The 14906-nt window shown below is 41.1% G+C and overlaps 1 protein-coding gene across 1 annotated transcript in view; it reads right to left on the minus strand.

Moving 5' to 3' along the window:
• csmd2 (CUB and Sushi multiple domains 2) overlaps nucleotides 1–14906 on the minus strand; it is a 76667-nt gene that overhangs the window by 12632 nt on the left and 49129 nt on the right. The window contains exons 23-33 of the mRNA XM_080295851.1: nucleotides 12804–12977; nucleotides 11581–11763; nucleotides 8435–8611; nucleotides 6764–6943; nucleotides 6447–6620; nucleotides 6138–6311; nucleotides 4693–4766; nucleotides 4041–4152; nucleotides 3636–3815; nucleotides 2196–2261; nucleotides 1101–1262 (exon numbers count right to left, since the gene is read on the minus strand). Of these exons, the coding sequence (XP_080151977.1) occupies nucleotides 1101–1262; nucleotides 2196–2261; nucleotides 3636–3815; nucleotides 4041–4152; nucleotides 4693–4766; nucleotides 6138–6311; nucleotides 6447–6620; nucleotides 6764–6943; nucleotides 8435–8611; nucleotides 11581–11763; nucleotides 12804–12977 (1656 nt within the window). The remainder of the gene's footprint in view (nucleotides 1–1100; nucleotides 1263–2195; nucleotides 2262–3635; nucleotides 3816–4040; nucleotides 4153–4692; nucleotides 4767–6137; nucleotides 6312–6446; nucleotides 6621–6763; nucleotides 6944–8434; nucleotides 8612–11580; nucleotides 11764–12803; nucleotides 12978–14906) is intronic.

The raw sequence follows: 14906 nt of genomic DNA on the forward strand, positions 1-14906 counted from the left end.
ACTTTTCTTCCTTGAGAGCCATTTAAAATTAACATATTTTGTCTTAAGACCTTAGTGAAACTTTTGCACTTTTGATAAACTGACTGGCTATGGCACTGTTTTGCCAAGAATTACTGCAGGTAAAAATACATTATTAAATTTTGAGACGGTTCCCAGCCTGGAGGCACGAAGCGCAGTCTACTGGCTTTAATGAATCTTTAATTTTCTCTGTATTTATATTGTGTGTTCTACACATGACATGCAGCGATAGACGTGCCATTAAACAAAACACAAAAAAAAGAAACTGTGAAGGTGCGAGAGCCCAATCGTTGCTGCTCGCTGCTGTGATTCATACAATAACTCGTATAGTAACACACAGTTGCTTAAGTTTTATTAAACAGCGTTCCCATTTCACTTTTATTCCCCTTCCAAGCGAGGCAATTTGTAATGAAAGATTATGGCCGACAATAACCAACTTTTTTTGTCACTGTCAATAAACCCCATAAAAACCTACAGTGTATGTGAAGTCAACTCAATATAACACCTCTATAATAAAGATATCTGTCAGCCGGTGCTACAGCAGGTCTTACTGATGGGTTTTTAATCGTTTAGGGACAAAACCGAGTTCTGGAAATGCGAAAGCTTTGCCTAGGCAGAGGAAAAATCTCATCAGACTTCCCATTTAAATGATGGATCTATTAAAAGATAAAATTCATAAAAACAATCTTAAACATTTTGAAAGCTAGTTAAAAAAGGGAAATTTATAGTTTGTTGCTCAGTTTGTCTATTGAAAATATGTGAATACTATATATAAATACTAGCAGCTACAGGAGTGAAGTGTCCAGGCTGCTACTGATGAAATTTGATGATGATTGCAGCTGTGCAGTGATTATACCACTGAGAATAATATAAAATGTCTGCTGCTCTGTTACAGCAGCAATAATCCAATTCAAGCAGAGACCACACTGATTTCTTGCTTCTTGAACTCACTTGAAATTTGGATAAAAGCAAACTCAGTCGGATCTCTGATATGAGAAGCAATTTAGAAGAACTGACCCACACAGACTGTTTTTATGAGTGATGTTTATCTTTTGAAGATCTTGAGTTACTGTTGTACTCACCTGCCAGTTTAAGTTCTACTCCACTGTGGTCGATGAGTGTCCCATTAACCCGGTTGCTAAAGGGTTCAAAGGCAGTGATGCTCAACATAGCTGGTTGCTTCTTCCCGAGGTACTCGTAGGATCCCCTCCAGAGGGAGTTCTTAGCAAACACACCAACAGGAACTGAAAGACAAAGGAAGAATGAATAGTAAAAATAAGGTGTTTTATTTTGCAGAGGGGGTTTCTGCAAAATTAACCTCGTGATTACAAGTCTTTGATATTTGATACATGAGTTTTTGAGACCTCTAGATCTTCGGTTTGATTTTTTTAACCCTAAACCCTCGTATGTTTTTTGTGCCCCCATAGCGAGGAAGTATTGTAATTGCTTCCGTTTCTGTGTTTGACTGTCTCTCTGTTTGTCAGCAGCCTTGAGTCCACAGTTTTCATGTTATTTTTGAATGTGTGACGGTAGATACCAATAAGAACTCAAGCTGATTTAATTTTGGTGAAAATCAAGTCAAGGTTAAGTTTACACCACATGTGAAAATCTGTTAAATAGCTATATTACCCACAATTTGTAATGGATGGACTACACAACAATTTGCTAGGCCTTGGTGAACATGAGTACCTAGGCTGGCGTTTTAACTTGACCTTTGCTGTTAGCACCCAAGGTCAAAGCTTGAAAAAAAAATTCAAGAAACCATATCAGGTAATATATCATATTGAGAGAGCTATACATCGAACTTCAGGGAGATTTGCGCTCTCTGAGTACTAAACAATAATTTGCACAAAAATCCTGGATGTAGCAAAAATATTGCAAATTGATATTTAAATTCTGTCTTTTAAAGAATTCATCAGAAGGTTCAATAAACAAATGTTTGGAATGTACAGACAGATTTCCCATGACAGTTCAGGACACGATTCGCAGTTCCTGCACAATTCAGCAGAAAACGTCAGACTACGAAATCAGCTTAAAGGTAGAACTAATCACTGAAGTCAGGTACGTATTGTAGATAACAAGGTTTCACACGACATTTTTTTTTGTTATAGACTTTATTTGAGCACATTTAGGAGTTTAAGTATGGTAATCTTACATCCCAGGAGTGCCTTTCTTACCTGGGTGCTTGGAGGACGGCTCCTGCACTGGCACCACCGGGCCCCTACCACTTGGGCGAATATCAGCTAAAGAGAGCATAACACACAATATTAACAGAAGAAAACAATAAACCTGAGTATCCTGTAAACAGGTACAGTGTGGGCCTCAAGAAGTGACAAAAGAAGATCTCATTTCTACTTTCACCACAACAGCTCGAAGGTAATTGCAGTAGAAGGATGTCACCATCAGCACTTCCTGTCTACGCCTAATAACCCCTGTGGTGGCCAGAGTGAGGGCTGCCTGTGATAGGACTTGAGTCATGTGTCAAAAAGCAGCTCAAGTATCCCTGCGGCGTGAGAGACACGGTTTCACAGCTTCAGCGGAAGTGCTTTAATAATGCCTTACTGCTCACAGGGGGCCGCGGGAATACATCACAGTAGTAAACATACACCCACGCAGGTAAACAGAGCGGAGAGGGCTTTACTCGCAACCGCAAACAAAGACAGGTATACTGATGGTAGTTTATGAGGACAAAAAAAATCACCTCGGATAAACGCATACAGACACAAGGAAACATGCACATCACACACACACTCCCACTGCCTTGTACTTTATTAGCTGCCAGTCTTTTGAGCTGCCCTTCCATCACTTCACCCACAGGCGCTGTTAATATCCTGTATGTGCTAAGGCTCTCTCTTTTTTGCCTTCACACTTAATGGCATGGCCTTAAAAACACCCATCAGCCTATATATTTCAGCAGAAGCCCCGACATGGAATCTATCACGTGGATATCCCCAACTCTAGTGCAGCTTTCTCTTTCAGCTATTAGCATTTCTCTACACTACATAATCGTATGTCGATTACTCTTTTTTTGGCCCCTCCATATGTATTTAAGTCAATGAGGGTATCTTAATGGCAGTCTATTTGTCTGCTAGACCTTTTTAACACTACTTCACCATTTATAAGAGCTACTTCTGCTAACCTAATCAATGGGAAGCATTGGCCTAATCAAGTTTTGCACCCTTGCTAATGATACGAAGCTTACGCGTTTGTGCGTGCTTCTGTAGGTAATTCCATGCAGTCTAATTGCGTGATGGATGGGCCACCCTACCCTGGCATGTGTCTGAGAATAAGCGAGCGTTAACAAAGCAATTCATCAGGATTAGCTGAATCTGCGGTTTTCCCAAATTCTTTATCTGCCTCAATAATCCTTATAAATACACATTATGGAGTTGTGCATGACAAATACAGGGTGTTTTAAGTGTCTAATACACGTAGCTATGTAAATGTTGAAAGTGGATGGCCATGTGCACACATTTTTAGTCTTACAGCGATTACATTGTTTAGCCATGTGAGTGAAATTTAGCATCAGAAAAAACAGCAAAGCAGGTGCATGAGCTTTTTGAGTGTCGAGCACGTCTTCGCGTTCCCTCATGGCTCGAATGTAACAATGTTTATACCTGCACACAGAGGCGGTTTCCCTGACCAGCTACCGTCAGACCTGCACGTCCTGTGCTCTGATCCTCCAGCCAAGTAGAAGCCGGGCTGACATGTATAGATCAGTGTGTAGCCCAGGGATGGCAGTTCAATGGCTCTCACATCAGACTGGGCTGGCAGCTCTGGCTGGCTGCAATGGTGGGCTGCAGAGAGAGGGAGGAGGATTAAAGAGACCAAAAAAGAAAAGAAAATAGTAAAGAAAGGGGACAAGAAAAGGATGAAAAGATGAGCGAGATCAGGAATCAGATGAGAGATAGTCAAGAAATAAAGGAAAAGTTTATACAGCAGAAGAGAAAACGTGACAAGGGGTTAAGACAGAAGTATGTGGGAGATATTGGCCTCAGCTTGTTATTAGATTGTGTTCTTACCAATGCACTCAGGTTGAAAGCCACTCCAAGTGAGGTTTGGTAGGCAGGTGCGAGAAATCGAGCCCTGCAGTAAGTAGCCCTTTCTGCAGCTGAAGAACACCGTACTGCCGATCTGTAAATGAAAATGCATAAAAAAAAAAAAAAGAATAAAAATCCAAATAACACCTCAGTTTTTACTGAAGTGGAGCTGCAACTTTGCTATTACACTTGCCGTTGTCGGGTTACTAATCACATTAACAGCGCATTACAGCGTGTCGCTCGGAGTACACCCAAAACCAGAACAACGAAAATAAAGCAGCTGTAGGGGATTCAGCTGCCATTTATTGTATTGCTTATTTATTTCATCATTTCCCTAAGCCATCTGGGCCCTTGTCACTCAACTCTGTACAGAAAATAACAAATGAGTACAGACAAAGAAAACATTCTCAATATGGTATCAGAAGAAAGACAGATGTGGGCTGAGCGGTGCTGTAACATCAATATTGCAGTAGCCATTAAGTCATGCTTCCTGTTTGCTCCTGCAAAATAAGTATTAAAGGAGGGAAGTGTACAATATGAACGGCATTAAGGTAAAAGAAAAAACACATTTTGGGGGTTTCATCACATTTTTAATATATGGAAATCAATTTCTGGAGTGACCACATATTCTCACCTGGTAGCCCTGGCTGTTGTTCTGATTTCCAAAGAGAGGCGTGCCAGAATCTCCACAGGTAGTGTGACTGGGATCTGAAATACGCCCCCACACACACACACATACAAACACACATACACACACACACACACACACACACACAAAAATGCTTTGATAACTATACTAACTATTCCCGCAATACAGAAGGTCCTCTAAACATACAGTACTGTGCAAAAGTTTCAGATTCTCATGCATCACATAGTGCCGTTATTACTGATGGAGGTAGTAGTACAGCTTGCAGAGGAAACATTTTATTGTATTTAGGTGGCTTTGTGAGTTTATGTCAGCTGAAATGAATAATAACAGTAGCACTTTATAGTTACTTAATGGAGAATATTACTGAAGGAATGAAGCCCATTACTTAATGTTAATCAACTGTTTTTCAATGTGTCTGTCATTTTACTTTTCTGTTCACAAGAACATAAACATTCTCAAACAACTTTATTTTAGCTTATGGAAATAAGATAAGCTATAGTATAGTTATAGTTTAAAGAATAAAGAGATAAAGACAAGGAATGAACGGAACTTTTGTACGAGGTTTCAAAGAGATTTTAAACAGTTTTTTGTGAAGTCATCTTGTTTTCTGTACGGTGAACAAAGCCACAAAAAGGAAGACTCTGCTGTGAACCAAGGTTTTGCGAGAGGCAGAATAAAGCAGCAGCCATACAGTAACACACAGTAAGTAAAATGACATTCATATTTTTTATAGACTGAATCTCACTAAATCTTAGTTTAATCTTTCCAACATGACACATCTGGTTAAACAAAGTCCAGAAATTGACTGCGGCCTTAAGAAATTCCTGTTTACTAGCAGCAGGGTCAAAGGTTTGCATGTGTGCATATTTTAAAGTATCCAAACACCACAACAACCTCCAGGGCTGGAAACATTTATTTTATTTATTTAATCTTTAATCTGTTCCTGACTTTCTGAATGCCTTTAACAACAACCCCCTCATGGCTTTAGCACTGCACACCATCGCAAGGATAGAGTTTGCATCAATTAGTGAAATAAATCAAATTCAATAAGAAATGTTGTAAATTCTATCAATAAGGACCCTGACCCTGTCAGAACTACAGCAATTAACTGAGTCCATACTTGCTTGGAAAATGATTCAATAAATTCTTGTACTGGCTTTAAATAACTCCACAAGTTAATTCTGACTCGTGGAGTTAAGCAGCTATTTAGCTAGGTCTAATGGTTTTGCCTGTTTCCCGTTTTACTTCTTGGCGGAAAATAGCAACCGGAACTAAAAAGTGAGCCGAAAGCAGTAATCAGACCAGCCAAAGAGAAGCTTCTGTCAGGTTCAAGCTTATTTTTATATTGTTATATAGAGGCACTGATTTCTGTGCTGTTTTAGGATTATGGACATACCCAATAGGCTCAAATCATAAACAATCATGCTTACCTATGCAAGACGGCTGCGTGCCACTCCAGGTGCCATCATACTGGCAGTATCTCCGCGATGAGCCGACCAGGACGAGTGACGGGTCGCAGAAGAAGGAGACGGAGGAGAGATAGGTGAAACCGCTGTCCTCCCTTCTCCCCTGTGTTGGCATTCCCGGGTCTCCACAAAAAACAGCTGTAAAGATGGAAGCAGAGAGATGATGTGACCGACTGCACGTTTTTCATTTTAAATCGATATTCTTCTGAGGACACACACTACACTATACGTGGGTAAAACAATGTCAGAGACAAATCATGACATGCCACTTACGGAAGCACTGTGGTTTCTCTCCACTCCAGTTGCCGTTGCCTTGGCATGTTAACACAGTGGGTAGGGACAGCTGGTAACCTTGGTTGCAGGAGTAGCTTATGCTGGAGCCCCAGGTGAAGTCTGTCCCAACAACCTGTCCATTGGGGATGGTGGGTGGTGGACCACATACAATTGCTGCAAGGAAACAAGGGTGCATTAGAGGACTTTTATGTTTTCTGTCGGTTTCAGTGTTTTAATGCAAAAACTGATAGAGGCAAAAAAAAGGCTAATCATTCTGTAACCCAAAAATACAATCAGGTCAACGTATACAACTCTACCTTTACAGAGAGGTTTGGTGCCATTCCAGGTGCGGGTCTTGGTGCAGATGAGAGAGGAGGCCCGATCGGCATCCATGGTGAAACCAGGGGAGCACTGGAACGTGACCGTGTGGTTGTAGGTGAAATCACTCCCAAATCTCACCCCGTTAGCTGGCACTCCGGGATCGCCGCAGTTGATAACTGGAAAAACATAAAGGTACTAAAAAATAGATTCAGCTTGCTACCCTGTTGTGTTTGAGATATTTGACAATTTGATTATTTGCAGTGAAAAGAGCAAACACAAACAAGTTAATAAATGTATATTTAGAGTGACAATAGACCGAGGCTTATAATTAATGAGGTGCTATAGGCACTTGATCCAAGTAGTTTACCCCCAAACTTTGTGTAAAACACAAACTGAAAATTTCTGATGTTATTGAATGGACCATTAACCCTCTGTTAACTTATAAACAACCTCTTTTAGATAACACTGGGTTTATGGCACACGAGAGCTATGCAACTATCACAGCTCTCTTCTTGTAGTTTGTTTCCTATTTTGAGTTTTTAGGATGCAGACACAAAATCTTGTGTTGAGTATCCGTCTGTGGTCGCTCCCTATAGTTCCAAAATGAACCACATTTCTCCTTTATTGTACTTTTTACATCCTGCAGGGAAAACAGCATGATTGAGTAACAACAGAGAGAATTCCACAGTGTGACTCAGCAGCCTTGCTGCTCAGCTCTGCTGTAAATATCAAAGAAGGAAAATCCAGGCCATATGACAACTTGAGCTTAGATGCCTTGGGACAAAAAGGCACTGCAAAATGTGTACATGCATGTTTCAGCAATATTCAATACAGGGTGAGGGAGCTGGTCCTCTTGGAAGTGGAGTGGCTCCTCTTTTCCCGGCAAAGCCTGGCTGGCAAGATTCTACCTGGAACCACAATACCTTTCCAGGACTGTCATCTCTTTAACAACACACACAGAACTGACGCGCACTGAGATCATTCCCCTCTTCCATAATATAATAACGATGCAAGTATAAATTTCATCTACAAAATCCAGTGTCATTGCCACATCTTCCCGTTCCTGTAGCCATCTTTGTCAAGCATGGCCTTGACATAGAGTTTTTCCTTCAAATCAATAGAAATCATTCAGCCAGAATTGCTTCGCCTCACATGTGCCTCCCTCTCTGCCTCCAGGTGCCCTTCCAAAGAGCTTCAACACGTACCACATTCACTTCTATGAATTACGTAGTTCTGAAATCCATAATGGTGCTGCTTAGGGCTTTATCCCCTCCATTCAGAAGAAACTGGTTCTCTTAGTGACCTCTATTTGCTGGGGTCTCTTGGTTCTGTACAGCAGCCACACGTCTTTTGTGAGACATGATGACAAAGGGCTGTCAGTCAGGCCCTTGAAATGGACCATGAATCGTACCAATTTCCTCCAGCTGAGCCAGTGAACCACATGAGCGATCCACCACTAAAACAAAGGCCACTAGAAGCAATTATTGTGACTCACGTGTTCTCTTACAATTCTTGTGGAGCATTAAATAACTAAATTTTACATTTCCCTTCTCTAAAAGCAAAGCCTTCGTGGAAACAAAATCAAGCACAGAAAACGAAACTATTATCATTTAACTATTGATAATCTGACAGTCCTGAGAAGTTCTTTTGTGGGAGCTGTTAATTACCTGAGCACTCAGGCATGTTGCCGGTCCAAGTCCCGTTAACAGTGCAGTGCCGGGTCAGGAGTCCAGTAGAGTAGTAGCCCTCCCTGCAAGCGTAAGTGATGGATCTGGAAAAAGTCAGGCCATCGTGAATGAGGATCTGGGCATTCCGTGGAGTTCCTGGATTTCCACAAGAAACCACTGCAAATAAAAGAGAGAAAAAAACAGAGAAAAGAGAGAGAAACCATTAAAATAAGTCATATTCATTTACCGATAACCAGCACTAGGAAAATAGAAGAGATGTGAAAGAGCATTAGGTCTTTGGTGTGGAATTTAATTTAACTTAATTGATTATTTTAAAAAGATCAGAGACAAAAGTCTGAATTATACATGAGAAATTATTTAAATCTTTTTTTAATTCCTTCATTTCACTCATTTATTTTCTATTTAACCTTCAAACCTTTCACTCTAAAATCCCAAAGCCTATAATTACATATATTTATTTTGTAATATGCATAAAGCACATTATTTCGGTGTTTCTTTTCTTGAAAGATGACTTCCGCATCAATGTAAGAGTTTTATTTGTATGCATTTTGGAAAAATCAAACTATGTATTTTACAAAATTACTTTTAATTAATCGACATATTTGATGTGCATCATCACTCGGCTTTTTTCCTCTTTTTCTCTGTTCTTCATCCATCCACTCTAACACTACTCATGCTCCCCTGTGTCCTGCTTCATAAGTAACTCTGCTTTGATGGACACATCCTTTGCACAGAAAATCCCTCAGTGTCTGTCCGGCCGCCAGCAATGGTTCTGTTCATTACTGTCTCCAGCTTGCCCCGGGCCCTCAGAGCCCTGTGGACATGATCGGCCTCCCTTAATGACCAGATGTGGCCTGGCCCTTGAAGTCAGTGCCAAGTGAGAACAGGTGGGCAACCTCAGCCAGTGGGCATACCACACACATACCAGAGAGGCATCGACACAGAGTGAGGCGAAGGAAAGACGTGGTCGTGTTGGTGGTGGTGGTGTGTGTGAGAGAGGGGTCTGTGTGAATGTGTGGAGGGGTGCTGAGAGCACAAGTGGAAAAAGCCCATGAGACTGGATGATGCTTCTGGAAATCACACACTCTGCACTAGGATTATGGAAGAAAAGGGCCAGGTTTATATGGAGAGCAACAAAAGGGCAGGGACAAAGAAATACAACCAGATAGCTGCCAAGAGACCTCGCCAAAATGGCAAACCGAGCGTATCAGTGATTCTATAATTCTAGAGTGCAGAAAGAAAAATGTAGTTTAACACACAGAGGGCAACATAGAAAAAAAACAGGAAAAAATATATGGGTGTTTTTGGAGTAATACTCCTATTACTATAGCACTTCTAAAGCTGATATGAAAGGGAAAATAGAAAAAAAAACTTCAGGTATATAAACCATACTATACATACTAGTCATACTCACTGATGTGTTAATAATCTAAACTCCAAGCACACTCACAAACACTTCTTTCCCTTTTCCTGCCTTCCAGATGTTTGATGGAAGAATAACTGCTGTTTTGTTTTCTCATTGTGCATAATGTCTTCTATTTCAGCAATATTAATAAAGTGTGCTTCAGCGAAAAGCTTAAATCCATCGACTGCGCACAAAATACACATTCAGCAAACTATTTTGGGTTTTTTTGCCCCCCAAATGACTGCAATGGAATAGACGCAGTGTTGCACAAGGACAAATATGCAAACCTTTATAGTGCTCAATAGAGAACGCATTCTCTGTAATGTGCTCTCTTCTGTTTAATCACTTACAAATACACAATAAATGCATATTTTACGAGTTTCTCAATGAAACTGAAAAGGCAACACCTAATTACACAGTCGCTGATTGTCGCGTTAGTAATAACCATTTCCAGCTGATGATTTTCTGTTTTTTTTGGGGGGGGGATGTTGCTCCACTTTGTGCCGTGGACTTGATGAGGCTACTATTATCATTATTCACTCATTCACACACTTCCGAGTTATGGTAAAGCTACCACGCAAGGTGCTCACCCGTCATTAAGAGCACCTTGGGTTTTCATTGTCTTGCCCAACAACTTTATGGTGACATGAGGAAACTGAGGAACCAAACCTGCAATTAGTGAACCCGCGCTGCCACCTCAAGCACAGTTTTGGTAGATATATTTCACTCATTACGTGTCTGTTGCACTAGAAATTAAAGTCTAGCTTCACAAAAAGTCAAAGCAAACTTTGTGCATAAATTACTAAAATAGAGCAAAAGGAAATGTAAATGTGCTATTTATGTGCTTATATATCTCCCTGTAGTTTTCCAGGTTCGGGTTGTGGTGGTTTCCTCAAACAGGTTCTCCAATTCCTCATAAGGAATCTTGAGGTGTTCCCAGGGATATGTAACCCTTCTATCATCTTCTGGGTTTGCTCCAGGGTCTCTAGTTGGACATGTCCAGAATATTTCCACAGTACACAGGGGAAGGCACCGTGATCGGGTTCTCGAACAACCTCTGAAGCAGCTGTTGTATTCCAAGCCCTCACTTGATACTGGAGCACCAAAAGCTCAAAGGCGAAGGCGGGTTGGAACTTCAATTGACAGCTAAATTGAGGGCTTTACCTTAGTGCTCAGCACCCTCTTTTCCACAATTTGAAAGATTCCACATCAATCCACCTATTGATCCTATCTTACTCTTACCTCACCGAATCCCAGTATCTTTAGAGCTCTTCACTCAGGAGAAGATTCAGTATAATAAAATATCTGAAAACACACAGATTTTCTGAAGTACAGCACTCACTGTGAAGTACCTAAATTATCACCAGGTATACGTTCACGACTCCAGCTATATGCTTCTAAAGACCTAAAGACAGCCAGCAAATAGCTATGATTTTGGCACTTCTTACTCTGACAGTACACAATAGTTTCCTGCACACATGCAGCTCTCAACCAAACCTCACATGAAGCTTTAATATCTCTGTAAGGATGATGATAGAAGGAGACAAGTCCATACTGCATATATCCATTCAATGGTTAAGTTTTGACGTCTCGTTCCTGGAAAAGCTCAGAAGTCAGATCCAGTTGTTGAATTGATGTGTGAGTTTCAATTTACAAAAACATGACTCGACCGCCCATTTGTACCAGCCTATGAGAACAAATAAGAGTATATATTCCTTACCATGGCACTCTGGTTGTGTGCCCAGCCAGCTTCCATTGGCCAGACAGGTTCTCTCCGGAGAGCCCTTCAGCGAATAGCCTGGCTCACAGCTGAAGCGGACAACACTGCCCACCGTAAACTCCTCTCCTAGACGGATCCCATGCACGGGAACGCCCGGATCACCGCACAACCCAGCAGCCTCTCCTGAAAAAAAAAATGACAAAGAAATAAAAACTAAACGTAGCACGAAACAAATAATTTATGACAACCCGAACACATATGAGAAATGCGCTCTATATTTTCTCACCTCACTACAGAGTCAGTTACTTCCAAACACATTTTACTGCTCTTTATTCAGCACGGTGAACACGTAAAAAATGATGTGACTTTTTCATTTCACTGCTTTGACATATCTTTTACACCTTCCTTCAATAATTCCAGGTCTTCCATTTAAACAAGCTCAAAACGCTTAGCACTGCTGCTCATTTTACAAGGCACCATCCAACATCGCTTTAATAGCGCACAGCTAAGAAAGTCGGCCAAATCTTTATAAAAATGTTGTGTTTATTGCCTGTCGAGAGAACACTGGCAATCTGCAGGATATACCATATATGGATGTCATGAATTATGACATTAAACTGTCAGAATGGTACTTTATTTTAAACTGCTTGTGTGTCTCTATGTCTGTACTTTGTGGATATGCATTTGGATGTATGGGCTTCCCCACAGCCTTTTTCCATGCGCGACTATAGTTGAATCCCTGAAGCAAAGCGCTGTTAGAGGAGTGGGAGTAAGGGGGGGCTGACGTCTTTATACTGCTTCATAACCTGGCTGAAGTATGGGCATTGATGTTCCTCAGTCTAATGTGAGCAGATTAAAACAGTTTTATGGGGGACACTTTCTTTGCCCTTCAGGTCTGTGACACAGACAGGCAACTCCATCTTTGGTCCACCTACTTTGCTCATTACCTTCCAGCAGCTGCCACCTAAACTCTTTATTTGTTGGCATGCCGTTGTGAGGGCCTCAGTGTGACTGGGCGATGCTATTGCATCTGAATAATCAATTATTAGATGGGGAAATATGCAAAGAATGCAAAGAAACCCAAAACGTGTGGCTTAGCACAGGAAACACCCCAAAATATGAATGGAATTTCGATGGTTAGAGTCTTTTCTTATGGATCTCCTTCAGAAAATATTGTCAGGTTAAGCGTTTCGAACTCTCATTCTGGGTGTATTTTTCCATACCAGAGCAATGTGGTGGCGAGCCGCTCCACTGCCCATCCAGCTGGCACATTCTTGTTGTATTGCCAATGATGCTACGCTGACCGATGCAACTGTAGCGAATGACGGAGCCCACTGTTCGACGGTCACCTGAAAGCTGGGTGTAAGGAGGCACGCTGGGGCGGTCACACAGCACCACTGTCCGAACAGAGCAAAGAAACGTTTTAGGCATCACATGTTGAATATGTTGATTTAAAATGAATACAATACTTTATATTTACTAACAGTGTGGGTATCTTTCCTCTGCTGTAAAGTTGTAAAAAATAATTATCTGTAAGAATAGCTAAAAGAGCTGGTGTAACATCACCCCTTAGTTTTTTGGGCTCCTGTTTTGAAGATTGAAATTGAGTGTTTTGCCTATTACCATGTTTTTGTTTATTTAAACCAGACACCAGGAACAACGAGTCAGTCTGACAGAGGAACCAAGAACGCTGCCTAATCTGATGGTAGCAAGCCCAGGTGCCTTAAAGTATACCCTCTGTAAATGTCTATTACAACAACAAAAAAAATAAGACAAACAAAAATATTGTATTTTAATAAGTAAGATTTGAAACTACTCATTGAGGAGATCAGTTCATCAGGAAAGTGTTTACAAAGATCATAAATGAAGTCTTAAAAATAAGGTTTTTGTCTCATATACGTCTATACAGGGAGTGCAGAATTATTAGGCAAGTTGTATTTTTGAGGAATAATTTTATTATTGAACAACAACCATGTTCTCAATGAACCCAAAAAACTCATTAATATCAAAGCTGAATGTTTTTGGAAGTAGTTTTTAGTTTGTTTTTAGTTTTAGCTAATTTAGGGGGATATCTGTGTGTGCAGGTGACTATTACTGTGCATAATTATTAGGCAACTTAACAAAAAACAAATATATACCCATTTCAATTATTTATTTTTACCAGTGAAACCAATATAACATCTCCACATTCACAAATATACATTTCTGACATTCAAAAACAAGACAAAAACAAATCAGCGACCAATATAGCCACCTTTCTTTGCAAGGACACTCAAAAGCCTGCCATCCATGGATTCTGTCAGTGTTTTGATCTGTTCACCATCAACATTGCGTGCAGCAGCAACCACAGCCTCCCAGACACTGTTCAGAGAGGTGTACTGTTTTCCCTCCTTGTAAATCTCACATTTGATGATGGACCACAGGTTCTCAATGGGGTTCAGATCAGGTGAACAAGGAGGCCATGTCATTAGTTTTTCTTCTTTTATACCCTTTCTTGCCAGCCACGCTGTGGAGTACTTGGACGCGTGTGATGGAGCATCGTCCTGCATGAAAATCATGTTTTTCTTGAAGGATGCAGACTTCTTCCTGTACCACTGCTTGAAGAAGGTGTCTTCCAGAAACTGGCAGTAGAACTGGGAGTTGAGCTTGACTCCATCCTCAACCCGAAAAGGCCCCACAAGCTCATCTTTGATGATACCAGCCCAAACCAGTACTCCACCTTGCTGGCGTCTGACTCAGACTGGAGCTCTCTGCCCTTTACCAATCCAGCCACGGGCCCACCCATCTGGCCCATCAAGACTCACTCTCATTTCATCAGTCCATAAAACCTTAGAAAAACCAGTCTTGAGATATTTCTTGGCCCAGTCTTGACGTTTCAGCTTGTGTGTCTTGTTCAGTGGTGGTCGTTTTTCAGCCTTTCTTACCTTGGCCATGTCTCTGAGTATTGCACACCTTGTGCTTTTGGGCACTCCAGTGATGTTGCAGCTCTGAAATATGGCCAAACTGGTGGCAAGTGGCATCTTGGCAGCTGCACGCTTGACTTTTCTCAGTTCATGGGCAGTTATTTTGCACCTTGGTTTTTCCACACGCTTCTTGCGACCCTGTTGACTATTTTGAATGAAACGCTTGATTGTTCGATGATCACGCTTCAGAAGCTTTGCAATTTTGAGACTGCTGCATCCCTCTGCAAGATATCTCACTGTTTTTGACTTTTCTGAGCCTGTCAAGTCCTTCTTTTGACCCATTTTGCCAAAGGAAAGGAAGTTGCCTAATAATTATGCACACCTGATATAGGGTGTTGATGTCATTAGACCACACCCCTTCTC

This window comes from Astatotilapia calliptera, chromosome 22 (assembly GCF_964374335.1).
Source record: "Astatotilapia calliptera chromosome 22, fAstCal68.1, whole genome shotgun sequence".
NCBI classification, from domain to species: Eukaryota; Metazoa; Chordata; class Actinopteri; order Cichliformes; family Cichlidae; genus Astatotilapia; species Astatotilapia calliptera.